The following is a 24,072-nucleotide window of genomic DNA, read 5'->3' on the forward strand; positions in this document are numbered from 1 at the left end:
GAATTCCCTATTTCTGCAACATAAGTGCCTTTTTCTTTCTGACTTTGGCTCCAAGGTGGCCTACCAAATTCTCCTTATGTGCCTTTTTGATTAGGTGAAAATAATATTTATTTGTATCATTATTTTAAACTGATTTTATTAAAGACACGGAGGCTCATATTATGCATAACTCTTTCTTTATTTCCTCAGCAGCAAAGATAGAGGAATATAAATATATCAAAATGAAAGAAAAAACTGTATAGGTACACAGGCAACCAATCACATAACAGAGGAAGTGACTATATAAGGCCTGTGTCTCCCACAATCCTCCTCTTTCTTTGCTGCTTACCTCAGACAGCTAAGTATTTTGCTCTTGCTCTTGGATTTCTTTTCATGGTTTAATGTTTATGGTTTGTTGTTATTGCCTGCTATTATTGCTTATGGTTATTTGTTTCTGGTTGCCTTTATCTGTGCAACCTTCCGCTGGTGTGCTCGGGCTATCCCCTGTCCTGTGCCCTGGGTTTCCCTCTCAGCTCTTTGGTTTTTTTCCCCTGCGCTCTCCCTACCCCCTGCGGGTGCCGCGCGGGACCCTGTACTGTTTTCCCGGCCGCGGCTGTTTCATCTGCCGCGGCTGTGTTTTTCTACTCTGCTGTTTCTCCTCGATCGCGGGCTGCCCGCGCGGGTAAGGTGCACGTGCCCCTTCCCCCGCCGGGAGTCGGTCCGCGATCGTTCTGTTGCACGTGCGGCGGCCATTTTGGGCGGTCCGTCTAGCTATGATCGGTCGCTCACTCTGCTACCGTGCGGTTTGTTTCCCGGTCTCTGGGTCCCCTGAGTGCACCAGCGAGCAGGTTCTTCCCTTTCCCTTGTACTTTATTGTGGGTTACTCAACCCTTCTGTTTTCGTTTATTTTAAAGGTACATTCCCTAGTCTACTATAGTTGTAATCTGTAAGATATATTTGCAAATATATTTCTCTAGCCTTTGATACTTTATTCGCTTAAAGGTATATTTCCCTATTATTTTTGCCGCCATGCAGGATAGGGATGTTGGGCCTGAAGGCACCTCTGATGATTTTAATGCTGAATAGCAAGATGCTTTCCATTAACCCTTCAGTAAAAGCTCTGTATTAAAATGGGTAATAAAAGATGAAAGTAAACATTATGTGTTAAATTAAGTTGGATGTTTGTTTTTAACACTGAGGGAGCTATGGCCTCCCATGAATTTCAGGCCCTGCTGGATGCCACTATGGCTTCTTCATTGCAAAGGCCTTTGCTTCAGCTATGGGTCCTGTTTCTTCCTCCTTCTCTCAGTCCCTGCATTCTATGCTTATGCCCTCACTAGCTACTCCTACCCCCCTGGGTGTGGGGTCCCTGCCCAGACTGTGCCTGGTGCCCATAAGGTGAAGGCTAAATCTAAGCACGTTGATTCCCACTCCTCGATGCAGGTTTTACCTGCCATGACTGACACACTGGATGTGGTCACAGACAGCGCGCACCCCACGCGCAAGAGAGCCCCTGGCCGGGCTAAAAAGGCTAGACTGTGGAAACGGGCTAAGGCCCTAGAGGATGAGTCGGATAGCGACCGGAGTGTGGAACGTGACTCTGATGCTATGGAGTATGACTCCTACGATGAGGGCGAGTCATGCGAGGAATTACCCATTACGGGTGTTACCCCTCCTGGTTCCTCTGCCATTACCCTTGGTGAGGCTAAGATCCCCACTGGGGCAGTAAGGCACTTTTCGACCCCCAGGGCTACCCCCTGTTCGACCCTGACGACCTTCGCTACCCACGGTCAGCAGAATGGGTCCCTCCGGACCATATTGCCCAATGTGTGGCTAAACGCCTGCGTACCCCCCTCTCCCAGGAGGGTCGCAACAAGCTACGTGCCAAGTGCCCTAGGCCCTCTCTCCCGGGCTCGGCCTGTAAGACTCCGGATATTGATACCCATGTTACCCAGTTCCTGAACAAGTCAGGCTGGAAGCCCAAAAAGGGGTTTGATTTTTCCCTCAAGGGATGCCAAGATAAAATATTAGATACCCTGGGCCCCCTGTCAATATTGTATGAACTGCTAGATGCCGCTAGAGCGGGGGATTCCGTTTTGGATGTAGATGTGGCCATTGGATGGGTCCAGAGGGCGATCTGCCTTTTGGGGAACGCAAATACCGCCATGTCTTCGGAAAGGCGTAAGGCGATTCTCCTTAAAGAGCGACCCCAAATTGGCTGCCATGTCGGCGGCGGAACCTGACCCCTCTGAAGAGGGTTTATTTTTCGGAACCTCCTTTGTTAAAGACCTAGGTTCCTATGTGAAGACCTTTAGCGGCCATAGACAAGGCCCAGGCAAACATGAAACGCATGTTCGCACCCAAGGTTTTCGGAGGGGCCGGGGCGTAGCAGGAACTGTCCACCCGGCCGCGGCTTCCGAGGCTCGTTTCGAGCCACCAGAGGTTCCTTCTTTCCTTCCTGAGGATTTCAGGATACGAGGACACCTCCCTTCTTCCCGGCCGGAGGGAGATCCTGGGGCTCCAGATACCCCCGCGGTGCCACTTCGGGCAGACGTCCTTGTGGCAAGTACCCCTTTTTTCCCCTCTCGATCATGTACGGGTGGCGGGGAAGCTAGCCTTTGTTTTAACGAGGGTGGTCGGAAATAACTTCAGACGCTTGGGCTCTGCAATGTGTGAAGGGTTATCACCCGGAGTTCGTTTCTATGCCTGTCCAAGTTTCCATCCCCAGAGGGTTGTCCCTCCCGCTGGATCAAGACGAAATTATTTCTGCGGAGGTGGAATAGATATTCACGAAAGGTGCCATAGAGGAGATGCCGTTGGCCTCTCCGGGCTTCACGAGCAATCTTTTCCTGGTGCCAAAGAAGGGAGGCGGGGTCCGCCCTGTGATTACTTACCTGGACGACATTTTGATCATGTCCCAGTCCAGGGACTCCTTACTGTTACACTTGGATTGGACGATCAACCTCCTCCAGAACTTGGGTTTTCTGGTCAACTGGGACAAGTCGGTCATGACCCCTTCACAGTCGATAGAGTTCCTGGGTTTCCAAGTGGTTCCCATCAGGCAGCTCCTGTACTTGCCGGATTACAAGATGAAGACCATTCAATAGGAGCTCCAAAGGGCTCTTCGGGTGCCGGATAGGTCCGTCAGACAACTGGCAAGGATTATCGGTCTTCTGGCGGCTTCTATTCAGGCGATATTTCCGGGCCCGCTACACTACCGTGGCCTCCAACGGCTCAAAGGTTCACACCTCCGTTCAGGTCATTCTTACGAATCCCGGATACGACTGGACGAGGAATCCAGAGACGAGATGGTGTGGTGGTTGGCCCACATGGAGACCTGGAACGGAAGAGCCATCTTCAGTTCGATCCCGGATATCGTAATCGGATCCGATGCCCGCTTACACGGCTGGGGTGCTCGTTGTGGAGACGTTTCCGCGGGAGGCAGATGATCCGACATAGAGAAGTCCTTACACATCAATTATCTGGAACTTCTGGTGGGGGCCTTCGCGATCCGCAGCCTGACCCCGGACCGAGCGAACTGCTGCGTTCTCCTCAAGATGGACACCGTGTCGGCAGTCCGGTACATAAATCACCTGGTGGGAACAAAGTCCAGAATGTTGGCACTGTCGGCGAAGGACTTTTGACAATTTTGTCTTCTCAACAATGTCTCGGTGCAGGCGGAACACATCCCAGGTCTGGACAATTCGGGAGACTTGGGGGTTTGACGCTTGCACGTTTTCCGTATTCCAAGGTCTGGACAGTCTATGGGGACGGTTCGAGTTGGACCTATTCGCTTCATGCCTGAACACTCACCTCCCGGAGTTTTACAGCTGGAGGCCGGATCCGGCAACTGTGGCGACGGATGCTTTTCTCCAGGAATGGACACCAGGCCGCCTATATGCCTTCCCACCGTTCAACATGATCGCTCGCATGATCTCGAAGTTGATTAGTCACAATTGTTCCCTGACGCTGATCACACCTCTGTGGAGATCCCGTCCATGGCTTCCACGCTTGATGGGGTTGTCGGTGGACTACCCCTGACTGATTCCGAACTTCCAGGACCTTCTTCTGGACCCGGATGGGAACTCGCACGGACTGGTACTCGGTCATCAGTTACCTCTGATGGCGTGGCTCCTTTCAGGGGATCCTGGGTTGTCCCGAATGTTTCGCAGTCTACTCGCACGCTCCTCGATAACGCCTGGGCTCCAGGTACGAGATCGGCCTAATGCTCTTCATGGAACTCATGGTCTGGTTGGTGCATGGAACGGGCTATGGATCCCGTATCTGCCCCTCTCCATATGACTTTGGAGTTCCTCACATTTCTGTTTGATTCGGGCAAGGCGTATCAACCTTTTCTGTTCCGCTATATCAGCTGGACATAGTGATTTGGATGGTTCGCCCGTAGGCAAGCACTCTTTCGTGTGTCGCCTTTTCAAGGGCATTCGCCTCGCTCGCCCTCCCAAAGCTCGTTTCTCTGCCTTTTGGGACGTTAACGTGATGGTACAGTTTTCTGTCGTCATGGTATCCTAACCAAGATTTGACCCTTTAGCAATTGTCCTCCAAGTTGGTCATGTTGCTTTGTTTGCTTTCGTGTAAGAGGGTCTCCGACGTCAGGGTCCTTGACTGGGACACCATTGTTTTCACCCTGGAGGGTGTTAGCTTCAACATATTCAGGAGGACAAAATCAGCTTCTAAGTCGTTTGTGTATCCTAGATTCTCAGGGAGTCCGGCACTCTGTCCAGTGGATTGCCTAAAGGCCTATCTAGAAGCTACCCAACCTCTACGTTCTTCGGATTCGCATCCCTTGTTCATTTCTTTTCGTGCACCTCACCGACCTGTTTCAACGCCAACGCTGGCGCGTTGGGTAAGATGGCTCCTGTCTATGGCGGGTATAGACACCTCTGTCTTCACGCCGCATTCGGTTCGAGGGGCTATGGCTTCGAAAGCGTCTACAGTTGGATGTCGTTTGGAGGACATTATGCGAGCAGCGGATTGGTCTCGAGAGTCGACCTTCAGCAATTTCTACTTCAGACCTATTGTGCACATCGCATCTCAGATGATAACACAGCTTTGAACTTGCATAATATGAGCCTCCGTGTCTTTAATAAAATTCCCAGATTTTACTATTAACATGACGTAAAGTCATGATTTTATTAAAGACACGGAGGCGAGTATTATTCCCTCCCACCCTCCCAGTGTGGGGTATGGGGTGAGATGCGATTGGCATATTCAGGTATGTTGAGATTTGGTCTGTTTTTCTTTGAATTTCATGTATTCTGTATGGTTATATTGATTAATTATGTCTATTATATTTTTCAGATTTCAGTTTTGTCATATGAATAATCAACAGTCTGTTTTGGTAAGCCCACAGTTTGGAGTTTGGTTATTACCATATTTCTCTCTCTCTTTTAGCTTGAAGTTATCGAATTGTTTCCGGTTTTGGCCAAGTGGGATATCGTTCTTCTTACCTGGTCTTCGGTTTTCGCAAGAAAGAGGGGGATTGTGGGAGACACAGGCCTTATATAGTCACTTCCTCTGTTATGTGATTGGTTGCCTGTGTACCTATACAGTTTTTTCTTTCATTTTGATATATTTATATTCCTCTATCTTTGCTGCTGAGGAAATAAAGAAAGAGTTATGCATAATACTCGCCTCCGTGTCTTTAATAAAATCATGACTTTACGTCATGTTAATAGTAAAATCTGGGAATTTATGAGCAGGGTAGATACAAATTGAGAATTAAAAACAAATAAATGAAAATCTGATTCTTTTTTTTTTTTTATTATTTAAATTAGAATTTTAAAAATATATATATTTAAATCTGATTTCTTTTTAAGATACATTATAGTCCAAAGGTTATTCATGAAACATGAATTAGTTAGGTAGCATGAGGCTGTGTATTCATGCTATATTTACATGTATGGTAAATTAATTCCATTAATCAGAGTTAATCGACCCTATGTCTTCAGAAATAACATGCACTTTTTCACTGCAAAAATATTATAAAAAAGACCTTAATCTCATTGTGTTTCTGAAATGTATACACAATGAACACCTTTAATTTAAATTGTTCTCCAAACACGATTAACCTATTAATCTGGAAATAGTTCATCTTACAATAATTCTGTCATTATCTATCTGTGTATTTCTATTTTCTGTATTTTGGTATATATAACAAAATCAACAAGTAAACACATTTTTAACCACTTAAGAGATACATAATGGTCTATGCTGTCATGCATTGCAGGGTGTTAAATCCCTACTGGTGTCAAGGATCCCCAGGTATCTTTTAATGCCTAGGGATCACATATGTCAGCTGGGGCAGTAGTAAGTGGCCCCAAACTGACAGATGACCTATAAGCAGAACTCAAAGTGAGCACTGTTCATAACCCTTTAAATACCGGAACACAATTTAAACCCTTGTGTTAAGAGTGTATCTGGGTCCTCCTAGCACCATAACTTCATTTAGATGAAGTTGCTATGGTGACTGGAGTGTCTCTTTAAAGGGACCTTATAGTCACCAAAACAACTTTAGCTTAAGGAAGCAGTTTTAGTGTATAGATCATCAGGGCCGCCATCAGGGCATGACAACCATAACGGTTGTCAGGGGCCCGGCGGTCCTGGGGGGCCCGGACTGCTCAGGGAGTCCCGGGCCCCACATTTCATTTGTGCACATATAGATAGCGATTATCGCTATCTATATGTTCACCTGCGGCCCCCGGCTACCTGTAGAATGCAGACGGGGACCAGCCAGCACCATTTTAACTCTCCAGCTGCTCCTGCCCGCAACTCTCGCGAGCTCCGCGGCCGGCAGAGCGTTGTCACGGGTTACCATGGCAACGCTCCGCGCGGCAAACAGCACAGCTCGCGAGACTTACAGGCAGGAGCTGCTGGAGAGTTAAGATGGTGCTGGCTGGTCCCCGTCTGAGTTCGACAGCGGCTGGCACCCTCTACCAGACCACCGGACCACCAGGGATGCGATCTCCCCCCTCCCTGGCCAGGTAAGAAGCAGGGAGGGGGGAATAAAATGTAAATACTACAAAAAAGGCTCCCCTCTCACCCCCACCCCCACACACTGCATACACACACTAAAACCACAGCACACACACTGCATACACACACTAAAACCACAGCACACACACTGCATACATACACTAAAACCACAGCGCACACACACTGCATACACACACTAAAACCACAACACACACACACTGCATACACACACTAAAACCACAACACACACACACTGCATACACACACTAAAACCACAACACACACACACTGCATACACACTAAAACCACAACACAAACATGCACTGCGTTCACCATACACACACTAAAACCACAACACAAACACGCACTGCGTTCACCATGCACACACTAAAACCACAACACAAACACGCACTGCATTCACCATAAACACACTAAAACCACAACACAAACACACACTGCTTTCACCATACACACACTAAAACTACAACACAAACACACACTGCATTCACCATACACACACTAAAACCACAACACAAACACGCACTGCGTTCACCATGCACACACTAAAACCACAACACAAACACGCACTGCATTCACCATAAACACACTAAAACCACAACACAAACACACACTGCTTTCACCATACACACACTAAAACCACAACACAAACATGCACTGCATTCACCATACACACACTAAAACCACAACACAAACACGCACTGCATTCACCATATACACACTTAAACCACAACACAAACACACACAGCATTCACCATACACACACTAAAACCACAACACAAACACTCTGCATTCACCACACAAACACACACTTTATCTAAAACACACAAAACTATATTCATTATACAAATGTGCAATCTGTATCCATTTTACACACCACACAGGCCATCCTTGTGGGTGGACTCAGAATGGGCCCTCGGGGCGGGCCCAGGGGGCCCACACTTTGAACTGTGTCAGGGGCCCCGAAATTTCTGATGGCAGCCCTGTAGATCATGCCCCTGCAGTCTCACTACTCAATTTTCTGCCATTTAGGAGTTAAATCACTCTGTTTATAAACCCTAGTCACAACTCCATGCATGTGACTTGCACAGCCTTTCTAAACAATTCCTGTAAAGTTTATCCTTCCTTCATTGCAAGTTCTATTTAATTGAGATTTTCTTATCCCCTGCTATGCTACTAACTTGCTAGCTTGCTGATTGAAAGTGAAGTGAAAGTTGTTTAGGTGACTATAGTGTTTCTTTAATTACACAGCCCGGGGAATGTGTTTTCTACAAATATATTTTTGTGTAGTGATTTTGGATTCTGTGACTACTTTAAAAGCTGTGATTTCAGCATGCCACATTTTTTAGCTTTAAAACCGTAATTTACTCCTTGCATAAATTGTTTTATTACTTCTAAAAAAATAATTGGAACCCTAGACATATTGGACATTTTAATATTCAGGACTAATTGGTGAATCTATTTTGAGGGGATTTTTTTTTTTTTTTTTTTTTTTTTGCTTACTCTTGGTATGTAGAAATAATTGCTTGTAAAACTGAGAGAAAATATATATATACTGGTATGTATATATATATATATATATATATATATATATATATTAGTTTGTTTCCCCATTTCTTCATATTTTCTTCCTATTTAATATTGTGTTATTTATACATATAGGGCATCGCAAGAAATCCATAGTTCTCCTTTTAAAGATGATATAGACTGATTAGGTGCTACTTCACTACTTCTTCTGACTCCCGGCCAGCTGAATAGCGCCATAGAGTGGGGCTGCGTCTTGCCTATGGTGGGCAAAGGCTGAAAGTCACATGTAAACACTGAATTTTCTCTGGAAAGCCAGTGCTTACTGTAAAAAGCCTGAAGGCAATGATTATACTCACCAGAACAAATACAATACGCTGTAGTTGTTCTTGTGACTATAGTGTCTATTTAAGGGGTTAACAATTATAACAATCAGCAAGATTGTTTACATTTAGTCTACATTTGAAAATCATTAAATTGAGTCTTACAGACTATTGATTTAAATCAAATCCACCTTGTGTATGCAAATATATTTTTATGTGAAAGCATAATCCAGTTGATGCATTTTTCCATGGCGCATTTTCTCATGAATTGAGTAAAAATTTAACCGACACTAATGCTGGTGAATGTTGCCTAAAATTTATGAACTGATGAAGAACAGTCAAGAATAAGTAATGGAAGCTACATAGACGTGCGAGTGTTCTTTTCTCTTTCAACAAATTCTGGGCAGGGTTTGTTATAAAAACTAACAAAAAAAAAAGTACATTTTAGTATCCCAGCCAAAGCTCTGTACTGCAGAAATTACCAGGAGCCAACAGTCACAAGTGACCTCACGTAGCATCAGATCTCAGAGTAGCCTTAAAACTCAATAGAGCTGCAACATTGCAGGCCACAGCCAGTAAGCTAGGTTATGCGCTGTTTAATCACCCTATCTTCTTCAATTTGTTTTTATATATTTTTGTCATTGTAACAAAAACAAATAACGAGGAACTATACAAAATTCTGCCAATAAGAGCATTCTGGGAAACAAGCAAGAAACATATACAAAACCATACAGCCTTGCAGCGGCAATGCTATTCATGACAACTGACACAAATTGAGCTACATAGCAACCCAGGCTTAAAAAAAATATTATTCCAGTCTATCATCTGTTTCTCCTATTGATCAAAAAGATGTCAAGCATCACATTTAAAGTAATTTCCAAAATAAGGTGGGAAAAAAAAAAAATATTTTTACTACAAATTGGGAATGAGACTCTCCTTGGAACATTGAGCTATTACCCTCATAATAATAATGTACATTTGCGAGGGTGTCTTTACATGTTTTACTATTACAATTTAATTGTGATTTTGTTATTATTTTATCAAACTTAAAAAGGCCATTTTTTTTCACGTTTTTTCCCTGCCATTTTTCTTTTCACTAGTACCATGTATTAAACATCCAGTTGTGCAAACGGTTTTGTATGGAAGGCTTATTCATTGTTATGTTGCTTGTACTCTTTTCGTTTGCTCTAATGTCTGGATTTTCTTCTTTCTTGTAAAGGTGATGGTTTTTGTACACGCCAGAAATTCCACCGTGAGGACAGCAATGGCCTTGAGAGAACTAGCAAAAAACAATGGGCACATTTTATATTTTTTACCGAACCAAGGATCTGCCTACGGTCAAGCTGAAAAACAGGTTAGAACCGATTGATATGCCTTTTAAACATGCTCGCTCTTGAACTATATGTCTTATCAAATGAGAGCTGTAAAATGTAAGCTCCAGATGTTGAGGATTACATCCCCTATAATGCTCTTACAGCCATAATGCTGTCAAAGCATCATGGGAGGTGTAGTCCAAAGCATCTGGAGTGCCGAAGGTTAACTATGCCTGCTTTAGAGAGTTATGCTTTGCTTAAGTTGAATATGTTTTCTTGGAGATATTTTTGAGTGGCATGGAACTTTATGTCCTACTTGTTCCACTTTGTATGTATGTAGTTTGATTAACAGCCAAGTGCATCTTCTTATCTCTTCAACCATGTTAATGAAAATTGCACATTTAGCAATACTCCTTTCCATCTTTTCAGCACTTTAAAGTCTTTAATGCCATATCAGTAAAAGATGACACTAAATTATAAGTATCAGATAAAGAAGCATACACAATACTTAAATATATGCAAATACACAATAGCCTGTGCATGTTTTTGTATGACACTGCTGGTAACCAAAAGTTGGGTCAGGCAGCTCTGTTGATAATGGTTCATGAGCTACAAACCTTTGCATTGCACCACTATCACAGACGGCCAGGGGAAAGTGCATGTTTGAGGTCCCTTCAGAAAAACACAACTGAAAGGGCTAAGTTCTTGACATGATGCCATGAGGCAGGAGTATTTGATACATGAAACTATCTTAGGAAGATGTATATTCTGGTGAATAAGCAATGGGTCTATTAGCTCGATTTCCAGACAGTGGGAGGGTCTAACAGAATAGCAGTAAAGAAACTGATTTTATTAAAGGACACAAAGGCTCATATTATGCTGGACAGCCTGCCAGTTGTTCCCTGGGGCTATTCCTGAGGGAACACTCAGTAAGCTGCTAGCGTTTTCTATTGTGCTTTGTCCTTTTAGCTTATTGTGCCTTGGTTCACTGCACTCGCCCAACACCCCTTCTGTGACGAATAGTTAATTTTCACTGCAGTCTCCTTGTTAGTGTGGTGTACCTTATTGCTTATTATGCAGACTTCTAAGGATTTTGAGGGTACTGTCCCTACCATTGCTGAGAGTGCCACTAGGCACCAGCTAACCCCTGCTCCTAGACCCCTACCCATCAGAGTGAGGAGGTAGCTTCACAGGAGCAAGTGAACTCAGAGAGATTCCACTCGCTCCTGGACACTGCAATGACCAAATGGGTCACCCAGGCCATCTCCAAAACTGAGCTGATGGACAGGTCGCGTCCTGTTACCACTGATTACGTGGGGCCCCCATGTAAAAGAGCCACCCGCCGGGTAAAAGCGGTGCGGACAAGGATGAGGGTAAAAGCCCTAACAGATTCTTTTGACTCTGGTTCGGATTCTGAGGAGGTTTTGAACGAGTCCGATGAGATCAGCTCTAGTGACTCAGAGAATTCATCTCCGGACTGCAGTTTGGCTATAAAAAAGGCCATTTGTGCTATAGAGATTGCGGACGCTTCCGCCATTCTCGACCCACAGGGTGAACCCCCGTTTGATCCCAATGCCTTACAGAACCCTAGGTCAGCCAAATGGTACCCGACCGATCACATGGCCCAGTATTTCGCTGCCTGAATTAGAAAATCCCTGGATAAGGCCACAAGGAATAAACTTAGGGCAGTCCCCATTATGGCCTGTGCCACACGGGAAGTAGACCCTAAAGTCGCCCAATTTGTGGGGGAAATCAGTCTGGAAAGCCAAAAAGGGGCTCGACTACTCATTACGTCATTGCCAAGACAAGGTGCTTGAGGCATTAGGACCTAGTGCCAAAATCTATGGTGCACCAGTTGACTTCTTGGCCATTAGGGGTTGGGTCCAACATTCTGTTTGCTTAATTTGCAACGCTAGCAGCGCGATGGCCACTGAGAGGCGTAAAGCTATCCTCATAAGATAGACCCTAAACTTGTTAATATGGCAATATCTGAGCCTGGACCAGGCAAAAGGCCTCCTATTCGGAAACAATTTTGTGAAAGAATTAGGTACCTATGTTAGTACCTTTACAGTACTAGACAAGGCACAAACAAACATGAAGAGAGTGTTCTCTCCAAAGGGTTTTGGTGGGGCCGGCAGACATCGGGGCCATCTGTCTGGCCGTTCCTCCTGGGGTTCCTACCGGGGCTACAAAGCACAATACAAAAACACTATCAGCTTACCGAGTGTTCCCTCAGGAATAGCCCCAGGGAAGCACTGACAGGCTGTCCAGCATAATATTCACCTCTGTGTCCTTTATAAAATCATGACTTTACGACATGTAGTTAGTAAAATCTGGTAATTTTCAGGTGAGTGGTCACTAGATTAAGTGAGCTATTTTGAACTTGTTATAGGAATTATAGGATGAATCTGATTACGATTCTGCAACGTTCCCAAGGCCAAATCCTACATTCGTACATTTCCGGGTGTTATTCCATCAAGTGAGCTTTCTAAATCACATTTATGCTTGCATCCCATGGCAGATGCGTGGAAGTGTATTTGGCAAAAGTGACCAAGTAACTGATCACAATACCTATTCAACCTTTGCACAATTTTTGAGAAGGATCCTTGTCAGCTTGACTTAAGTTATCAAGGATATTTTAAGACCTAACATAGATTTGTGGCAGCAAAATTATTCTCTACCTGCAAATAAATCTGTGTTAATTTTATCGACTAACAATTTAAGTCAGATTTTAGTCAAATTTTGAAATTGAGTTGACTAAAACTAAAACAAGCGAGATTACTAAAATATGACTAAAACGTAATTGAAATTTGTCACCCAAATTAACACTGGCATGAGACGGAGCCACAGTGGGTCTGGGGAAGGGGCAAAGGAGACAGACCAGGGCTTGGGAAAGATACACCCAGAGGGCTGAGGGACACAAAAAGACACATCGGGGCTGGGGAAGGAGCAAAAGAGACAAAGGCTTTAACTAAACCCATTAGATTTTAGTTGTGTCAATTAAAACTAGACAAAAACTAAAACAATTCATATGACTAATATATGACTAAAATGGCTTTTTAGTCAAAAGACTATGACTAAAACTAAATTGAAATTGGCTGCCAAAATTAACACTGAAATGAACATAAGCTTCATTGCTGTGATTTATACACAGGTGGTGTCTTTAGTCCTTTTTAATTAGACCTTGTTAGCTCAAGCAGGATGCAAGTGTTTGATTTGTTGCAGTTTGTTAACCCCTTAAGACCGGAGGGCGTACTATTACGTCCTTTTAAAAGCGGCTCTAAACGCCGCCGGACGTAATAGTACGCCCTCCGGTTTTTAGTAACTTACCCGGTCGCTGGCGGTCCCACGCCGGCGATCACGGTTCGGGGGACTCCCAGGGAGCCCCCCGCGGCACGTCCGCCCTCCAGGAGCCCTCCCGGCCATGTGAGAGTGAGGTCCTTGCGAGGACCTCACAATCACATGGCCGGTATAGCTGCCTGCTGCATTGCCAGCAGGGGGACCAACTGTAATGACAGTTGGTCCCCCTGCTGGCTGAAAATCAAATAAAAATGTTTTAAAACAGTGTAAAAATAAATAAATTATATACTTAGATCATATATATATATTATATATATATATGATCTAAGTATATATATACACATATACACAGATACACATACACTGTCTAGGTGTATTTTAATATTAATATATATATAATTATATATATATATTAATATCAAATTACACGTAGACTGATACTGATTAAATATATATATAATTATTGTTAGGAAACATGGGGGGATGGTTGCACTCACCTAAACATGCTTAAATGGGGTGCTGCTGGGGGCCATATTATACAATAAATACACAAGATCCAGCGCACTCTCCTATCTACTAAACAGCAACTTCAATGTTGACAGATTTTATTAGTTTGTAAAAGTTTTTTTTAAAAACACCTAATCTAGGCAAAAAAATGGGGATTTAGTTACATTATATGATCATACATTGCATAAGCCTGCCACAACGTCAATGTACCCCATCTTTGGCAGGTCCTACTCTCACAGTCTAATGTCTGCTCTTATGAGATTAACCACTTACTTGGGAAAAAATTCCATCTGAGGCTCTCTGCAGTACAAGGCTAAATAGGGACCTGAGATGAGGCACCTGTAACAGGGAGGGGTGCAGAACCAAGGAGTTGGCTAGACTCCCAAATATATATAGGAAACATGGGGGGATGGTTGCACTCACCTAAACATGCTTAAATGGGGTGCTGCTGGGGGCCATATTATACAATAAATACACAAGATCCAGCGCACTCTCCTATCTACTAAACAGCAACTTCAATGTTGACAGATTTTATTAGTTTGTATCTTGTATAATTATTGTTATATATATATTTATAAATAATATAAAAAAAATTAATATGTAAATACGTAAAAAAATTAAATAAAAAAATAATTAAAAATAAAATATTAAAAAATATATAGATGTGTTTTATTTTGTTCTAACTGTATTCTGATATTAATATATATATATTTATATCAAAATACACTTATAACGAAATAATATATATATCTATATACATAAATATATACGTATATATCACTATATATATACCTATATATAAATAAAAATATTAAAAAAAATATATATATATATACGTATATATACACATATGTATATATATACATATATTAATTCTACACATATATTTATGTAATAATTTTACATAATTAGGTATCCTAATTAATTACAATTAGCGGGACCTGCCTGACCACCCATGCCGAAAGTATAGGGAATTTAATTTGCTAGCACTATATTTAACCCTATAACTTTCCAAGACACCATAAAACCTGTACATGGGGGGTACTGTTTTACTCGGGAGACTTTGCTGAACACAAATATTAGTGTTTCAAAACAGTAAAATGTATTACAACCATGATATCGCCAGTAAAAGTGACGTTTTTTGCATTTTTCACGCACAAACAGCACTTACAGGGACGATATTATTGCTGCAATACTTTTTACTGTTTTGAAACACAAATATTTGTGTTCAGCGAAGTCTCCTGAGTACAACAGTACCCCTCATGTACAGGTTTTATTGTGTTTTCAAAAATTACAGCGTCAAATATAAGGCTTGTGTTTAATTTTTTTCACATTAAAATTTGCCAGATTGCTTACGTTGCCTTTATGACCCTATGGTAGCCCAAGAATGAAAATTACCCCTATGATGGCATACCATTTGCAATAGTAGACAACCAAAGGTATTGCAAATGGGGTATGTCCAGTCTTTTTTAGTAGCCACTTAGTCACAAACACTGGCCAAAATTGGCGTTTTTTGCATTTTTCACACACAAACAAATACAAACGCTAACTTTGGCCAGTGTTTGTGACCAAATGGCTACTAAAAAAGACTGGACATCGCTTATTTGCAATACCTTGGGTCGTCTACTATTGCAAATGGTATGCCATTATGGGTGTAAATTTATTTCCTGGGCTACTATACAGTCTCAAAGGCAACGTAACCAATCTGGCGAATTTCAATTTCAAATGTAACACGCTATATTTGACCCTGTAACTTCCCAAAACACCATAAAACCTGTACATAGGGGGTACTGTTTTACACGTGAGACTTTGCTGAATACAAATATGTGTATTTTATTGCAGTAAAAGCAAACAGTATTATGACATTGACAGTTAAAATGTCATGAAGAACGAAAAAAATCAAAAAAAAATCTTATTTTCTCCCATTTTTTTCATATTAAATTATGTTTCATAGCTAAATATTTGATATTAAATGAAAGCCCTGTTTCCCCTGAATAAAATGATATATAATAAGGGGGGGTGCATTTAATATGAAAGAGGTGAATTACGGTTGGACAGACATATAGCGCAAATGCCAGGTTTTGTTTACGTTTTGTTTCGTTCACAACTTGTACATTTGGCTGCGGTGTTAAGGGGTTAAATATCATCTCCCCCTCCGACCCCTGAAATTTCAGATGCAAACACAACTTTCACCTTTGCCTCATAATCATTGCACTTCTCATTAGCCTAGCTTATACTGGCAATACAAGTGTCACCACACATACATGGTGCAATTTGCATATCTATGGCTGGCTGTATGGCTGCGGAAGTAATTGACTGGAATTCTGCAGCCTCCCTTAAACTGGCAGGCGTGTGCTAGCACAATGCAGAGATTGCTGTTACATGCTACAAAGCAGTCCCTATGTGTGTGTGTGTATTAGCTCCAATTCAGGGATCACATAGATAAAAGTGAGCCAGAGCTGGACTACAGAAAGTTACTAGGACACAGGAGTACCCTGATTGTAATGCATGGACGTGTATACTTTGCTGAAGCAGGTAATTGCATTCACTGCATGAGATGCTTATGAGCTCCACTGTCTTTAATTTAGTTATTTCCCTTAGGAAATTGTAAATTTTCACTTAGAGCAAACATGATCAGTATGTGGAAATATATGCATACTTCACGGACTGTACTTTTGTGTTTATTTTTTTCTTGCAAGTTCGAAAAATCATATTTTAATTTTGGCCTTTTCAGTTGGAAAATAGTTTCCATTTTTATCAGTTAGCGATGCAATTAGTGTTGAAACAAGTCTGCACACATTTTAGCTTGATATTTATTTCTGGCAAAGTAAAATCTCCCTTTTCACACCATTACACATGTCTAGAAAATTTTGTAAAACTGTTCCTCACACAGCATGTAATATTTATATTTATATATTACTTAATACTTGCTTCAACAGATATTATATGTAACATATCCCCCCACTGTCTGTTTGTCTGTCTGTCTGTCTGTCTGTCTGTCTGTCTGTTTGTCTGTCTGTTTGTCTGTCTGTTTGTCTGTCTGTTTGTCTGTCTGTTTGTCTGTCTGTCTGTCTGTCTGTCTGTCTGTCTATCTGTCTAGCTATTAGAACACTTCAATTATTCTCAGTTCTAGATCAGTGATACCGAAACTCCCTAAGTAGGGAGTTTAATGGATAGATATTTTTTACATTTTTGGAAAATCCTTATTCGTCAATTATGCCAACTGGGGCCATGTTAAATGTTTTGGTTTTCACAGTTTTCTTTGAGGTCTATTTACCTGCTGCATGGCAACCAAATGACAAAATCTCCCATTCACATATGGCAAATTCAGTTATATCAACCTTATTTACACTGCCATTTGTTTCACTCAGACTTTCTATGTACATTTCTAATCTGGATATTCACAAATTGCCAAAATGCAACCAAATCCCATGCATTGGTATGATCCAAGTGACTTAGCATGATAGATACATGTGGGATTGCACCCAAAATCGTAGATTACTAGATTGCACCCAAAATCCTAGATTAAACACCATTAACCTATAATAATTAATTGATTCTAAATCGCCCTCGCAGTCCTTCTTTTACCTTAGAACAGAGTTTCCCAAGTAGTATTCCGTGGAACCCTAGGGTTTTGCATGAACAAAATTAGTGTTCTGCGGTGATTTTCCCGTCGGGAGGCCCAAGCATTTAGGGCCACCCAATGGGAATCTCTAAACAAGGGTCTGTTCAGGCACTGTGGGCGTATAATACAGCGACCGGACCCTGTTGTATGGGATGCTGGGAGGAAGTGAAAGCACTTCCTCCCACACAGAGTGTGCCGACTGGAGGGAGAGGGAGCGCAGTGGGGAGTGAGAGCAGCTACCAACCTGGCACACCATCTTCAGCCACCAGCCACCAGCCTGCAGTACTAAAGAAAGAAAATAGATAAGTTAAACATATAAACATATGTCTGTATGTGGACTTGTGTCAGTGTGTATATCTGCCAATGTATGTGAATCTGTGTGTGTATGTGCCATTGTGCATCAAGGTGTGTGTATGTGTCACTGTGTGTGTAATAATGTGTGTCAGTGTCTGTGTTTCAGTGTATCTGTCTGTGTGTGTGTATTTGTCAGTGTGTGTGTATCTGTCAGTGTGTGTATATGTGTGCCAGTGTGTGTGTACCTGTGTGTCAGATTCATACTGGCACATACAAACACAGATACACACACCAGCACATGCAAACACAGATACACACCCCTTGACATACAGATACACACTGTGTGTGCATCTGCAATAGAAATTCATAAAATAAAAGATTTACTTTTTCAAGCACCGGTGGTCCTTCTGTGCTTGTTACATAGCTGAAAAGAGTCTTGCATCCATCAAGTTCAGCCTTCCTTACATATGTTTTTCTGTTGATCCAAAAGAAGGCAACAACCTAGTCTGAAGCGCAAACTAGGAAAAAAGTCATTCTTGACCCCAAAATGGCAGTCAGAGGTCTCCTTGGATCAAGCAGCTATTACCCCACTAATTAGAAATGATTTCCCTGTATGTTATGTTTTTGCAAGTATGTATACAATTGCAGTTTAAACATCTGTATGGACTCTGATAAAACCACCTCTTCAGGCAGAGAATTCCATATCCTTTTTCTTACTGTAAACAAAAGAAAAAATATTTGCCTTAGATTAAATCTCCTTTCTTCCAGTTTAAATGTGTGACCTCATGTCCTATGTATAGCCCTGTTTATGAATAGATTTCCAGATAATGGTTTGTACTGGCCCCGAATATAGTTGTGTAATGTTATCATATCCCCTCTGAGGCGCCGTTTTTCCAAACTAAAGATATTTACATTTTTTAACCTTTCTTCGTAACTAAAATGCTCCATTCCTTTTATCAATTGTGTAGCTCGTCTCTGCACTTTTTTCTAGTACCATGATATCCTTCTTTAGAACAGGTGTCTAAAATTTGCACAGCATATTCAAGGTGTGGACTTGCCAGCGATTTATAAAGAGGCAAAATTATATTTTCATCACAAGAATTTATACCCCTATTTATACATGACAAAACCTTAGTGGCCTTAGCAACTGCAGATTGACATTGCATATTGCTGCCTAATTTGTAGTCTATAACAATTCCCAAATCCTTCTCGTGTGTGGTTATCCCTAATTCACTACCATTTAGGATGTAAGTTGCTTGTGCATTCTTGACCCCGAAGTGCATAACTTTGCATTTCTCTACATTATATTTCATCTGCCATTTTAGTGCCCAGACCCCCAATCTATCCAAATCCCTTTGCAGAAAAGCAATATCCTGCTCACATTTTATTAATTTACAAAGTTTTGTGTCATCTGCAGACACTGAAACATGGCGTTCAATGCCTATTTCAAGATCATTTATAAATATGTTAAATAGAAGCGGTCCCAAAACAGAACCCTAAGGGGCACCACTTACCACTTTTGCCCAGCCTTAAAATTTACCATTAGTGCAACTCGTTGTACTCTATCCTTATGCCAATGTTCTACCCAAGAACAAGACCAATTTCTTTTAGTTTAAAGACTAACCTATTGTGAGGAACCGTATCAAATGCCTTGGCAAAATCCAAGTAGATCACATCCACTGCAACACCCTGATCTATATTTCTACTTTTTCTTCGTTAGTTTGACATGACCTATGTTTCATAAAACTATGCTGATTATTGCTAATAACAAAGTTTTTCCAAATGAATTTCTGAATATTTCCCCTTAATAGCCCTTCAAATATTTTCCCAGTCACAGAAGTTAAGCTCATAGGTCTATAATTTCCAGGCAAGGATTTTGAACCCTTTTTAAAGATAGGAACGACATCTGCCTTCCTCCAATCCTCCGGTACAATACCTGAAACAAAAAAATCTTGAAAAATTAAATATAGAGGTTCACTTATTTCCCCACTTAGCTCCTTAAGTACTCATGGGTAAATACCATCAGGCCCAGGAGCTTTATTTACATTCATTTTCTTTAACAGCTGTAGCACCTTTTCTCGAGTCATCCAATCACAACTTATCTGCAAGTTTTTTGCAGCAATCATTTGCATATATCTTGCCATAGGATCCTCATTAATATATACTGAAGAACAATAGTTATTTAACATTTCTGCCTTTTCCTGGTCTTCTTTAGGCAACAGACCCTCTCTGTTTCCAGTGTACCTACACTTTCATTTTTTGTTTTTTTAGAATTAAAGTCGCATCAAGGCATGGCCTCCTCTGGCGTTGATCCAATCCAATGTTCCTCATAGAGGAGCATTTTGGACCTAAAGCACATGCACATCACACGTGTATCTAAGCTTCCCCCTAGGAAAGAATTGTGTCCAATGCTTTCCTATGAGCTAAAGTGTCAAGTGACCAAGGAAGCAGGCCACTAGAGGTGGCTTTAACCATGTTACGTAAACCTTGCAGTTTCTAAAAAGCTGCAGTGTTTTACATTGCAGATTTAATTGGACAAGACCTCTGCACCTAGGCCACTATATTAGGATGAAGCGGTGTGGGTGTTTTTAGTGCCCTATTAAGCCAATGTTCTATCCAAGAACATGACTTATTTAAAATCAACTAATTTCAGTTTAACCTTTCAGGTAACCTTTTGTGTGGAAGTGTATCCAATGCCTAATGGCTCATTGTGGTTTCAAATCACTTGATAGCAAATAAAGAGCTAGGAGGCATTTTATCAGTTGAATTGAACAGAATTGGGCCTAATAAAAAAATAACCAAACTGCTAAAGCAAATTTGGCAATTAGTAAAGGCTTCTTTATATATATATATATATATATATATATATATATATATATATATATATTGTGTAAAACCTGAGCATTACTGTTTACAATTGTTTGCTAATGTATAAATAGTAAAGTAATACAAGTTTATTATATTGCATCAGTGCTATCATAGGTCCTGACCCAGCGACCTATAGATATTGTGTCTCCATCACTCATTCCATGCTGAAGATTTGAGCAGCAGAGTCATAAGAAGCATTGCATGGAATAAATCAGTCCAGGAGTGGGACACTATCCTCTTTAAGACAGATGAGCCCACGCAATTATCTTAACTGTTTTTTCTCCACGAACTCCTTATTGCTTTATTTATAAAACATCAATACATTCTACATTGCTGTAATGTAGATAAACTAAACATATGCATAGACAGTGTAAGGCACATGGGAACAAGAGGTGACAAGGACTTTGCAGAATTGCGTTCGCAGGCCATCCATTGAAATGACCTCTCATTTAAATTGGTAAAATGAAAAGTTACTGTTGAATGTGCTGTTGACAAATCGTTCTCTAATCGGGCTGTGGAATTACAGCTTCGTGATGTGCCAGGTATTTATCACACTAAAATATAGAAAACAATGAAAAGATTTATTAGAGAGAGTCATCCTGCTGTTTTGTGCTTCAGCCTTTTCAGCTCGCATTAGCTTGGATGGAATCCAAACATCTGTTGTTAAATAAAACTCTCAATTGTTGGAGACAAATACTCTGAATGTTAATTTGTGCATATGATTTGTACATTTATAATTGAAAATAAGAAGCATGAAGCTGAAAGTTCACAAGCAAACTAAAATGTTTTGGCATCTTTGTAGATAATGTGCCCATACACTTACCCAGCAAAGCAGTGCAAAACATTACATCCATTGTTATCCATTCTAATTCTGCAAGTTCTATTTTGTATTTGCAGCGATAGGAATTATGAACACATTTGCCAAAAAGGGAAGTTCCACATTGAGCTAAAAATGTAACCAATGTGTGCATGTTATAAGACATGCTAAAGTTTACCTGTAGCTTCGGACAGGTACATTTTTATTAAATATGCACTTGAATATTTTGTTGTAATTTAATTGAGATTCTAGAATGTTTAAGAAACTTACTTTATGTTATGGATGTCAGGGGACACAGCAAAGGAAGGATATTTGTTCAATGTGTCTGTTCTGACTTTTACAATCCTCCCATTTCCGGTGTGAGTTGATGGGGAGAAAGTATGTTCTTGTGCAATGCTCAGTAGATGCCTATCCATGATCTATCACACAAACTAAGGATTGTGTCTTTGTACTTAGTAGAATGTGTGAAAGATGTTAATGTTCTCTACAAAATTGATATAGTGACTTTTTGGCACTATGGACACCAATACCACTTTAGTACGTTCACTGGCCTCATTAATATGCTGTATTTTTTGCGTGTTCAAATCCATATAGTTTTTGCATTAAAAAAATAAATATATTTCGCAGAATACTGCACCATAAGCCTCTTTAGCCACAACCCCTCACTCCAGAAAAATACTTCCTTAACAAATGAATGCACACAGCACAGCCACTAACAGTGCTTAATGATCTGAACTACAAAACAACCTGCATTAGAAGCAGAGGACACCCAGGAAGACATGTTGTAAAGATACCTGTTTAATTTCTCTGAGTGTCTGCCACCAGGTTGCTTTTAGCGTCAGGTTTAACAGTTAATGAGCAGATATACAGGCAATTTGAGTTGTATCAAATGTAGCATTTAGAGGTTGCACAGAAAAACTAACCTTCACTATGGTACCAGACAAATGCAAACCAAACCGTAGTTTAATGAAAAGGTATGTGTTCATGTACTTGCTACAAATGCATTTTAACATACCTCGTCTGTTCATTAAAATAAAAAAATAATAGCACACGATCGCCTTATGTAGTGTAAAACACAGTAAGGTTTACCCCATGTGTTCACATGCAGATATCAAAATTAGACAGAGCTGCTTATAACCTTTAACCTTAGATATGTAAAAATACAGTTTCAATCCTGCAAATGTAGATTGCTTCAAAGTTTGCCACTCTCAATTGGATAGCTGGTCTTCTTCCCAACTGAGAGGAGAACACATTATACTAGGCAGCACCTGCCTTACATTTGAATAGGCTAATTACTATGATTGAGATTTAAAATGGAACAGTGTCCCTAGATCCAAATTAATTTAGAGTAAGGACAAGGTTGGTCAGTGTGGGTGGTACCACCCTGGGCCTGAACCCCTTAGAATAACCAGATAAAACTTTGAAAGGGATCCCAATAGGGATTCCTAACTTGTATTTAAAAGAGGAATAGAGTAATTTAATAGGAAAAGACCTCAAATCTCCATTGACACTGGTAGAACTGAAATCCAGCTTGTAATCAGGCGGTCTGTATCTATAGATAAAGAGGGGTTTAAAGGGGAAGATACACTAAAGAGTGAATTAGTGTTACATCAAAAGATATATTAGAGGACTATAATTAAATTCAATTAGAGGTAGAGGAGAGGCTAAATGTTAGATGTTTCCAAAAACAGTGGGAAAACGGTGCAGTGGCAGACTACTAGGTAGGATACACTTAGAAAAAAGACTTTGAGATATACTGGGAGCTGGGCTGTAAGGAGAGGACAAAACCTAATTAGTTACATGTTACATCCAGTTGAAGGTGGTGCCGATCTCCCTAAGTTCCAAAGGAAGTAATGCCACCAGAACAACTAAGACGACTAGCAAATAATCCTACAACACTGCTAAATCTCCTAGAAAACCCCTTCATGGATGTTCTAAAGAGGTTCTCCTACATACGCTCCTTCAAACCTGCCCATAGGAAAGAATTATGCAGTGCTTGAGGACGTCCAGCATCAAATAAGTTTTTATACTCCGTATAAATCACAGAAGCACCTCTAGTGGCTGTCTGAAACTATGTTTTAAGCTGCACGGTTAAAACTAGGGGGACCTGGCACCCAGACCACTGCATTGAGTTGAAGTGGTCTAGGTGCTTATAGTGGTCCTTTAATGAATCTCCCATTTTCATCACTGTTTAATGTTAGACATCAAAGAATGCTATTATTAGGAACTTATGGAATCTCAGAAAGGTGGGTATTTTGTCGATTTGTAATTTAGTACATTAGCGCTTTTGCAATCAATTTTTTCCATGTAATATTAAAGATCATTTATGAAGGGAGAATATGAAAATCCCTCATTTAAGCCTTGGGAGGAGATGGTTTTTAGGCGGTAGATTCAGAAAAACTCCCTTCTCGGCAGGCGTTTATCCAAATTCCCTTTCCTCTGATCTAACTTGACCAGTTCGTTGCCCAGGAACTTCAACACTGTAAGTAAGGTCCCCTTGATGCACTGAAT

At 41.1% G+C, this 24,072-nt stretch overlaps 1 protein-coding gene across 1 annotated transcript in view; it reads left to right on the forward strand.

Annotated features, from left to right (window-relative positions):
• ASCC3 (activating signal cointegrator 1 complex subunit 3) overlaps nt 1-24,072 on the forward strand; it is a 647,451-nt gene that overhangs the window by 352,054 nt on the left and 271,325 nt on the right. The window contains exon 14 of the mRNA XM_063443555.1: nt 10,057-10,191. Within this exon, the coding sequence (XP_063299625.1) occupies nt 10,057-10,191 (135 nt within the window). The remainder of the gene's footprint in view (nt 1-10,056; nt 10,192-24,072) is intronic.

This window comes from Pelobates fuscus, chromosome 2, assembly GCF_036172605.1.
Source record: "Pelobates fuscus isolate aPelFus1 chromosome 2, aPelFus1.pri, whole genome shotgun sequence".
NCBI classification, from domain to species: domain Eukaryota; kingdom Metazoa; phylum Chordata; class Amphibia; order Anura; family Pelobatidae; genus Pelobates; species Pelobates fuscus.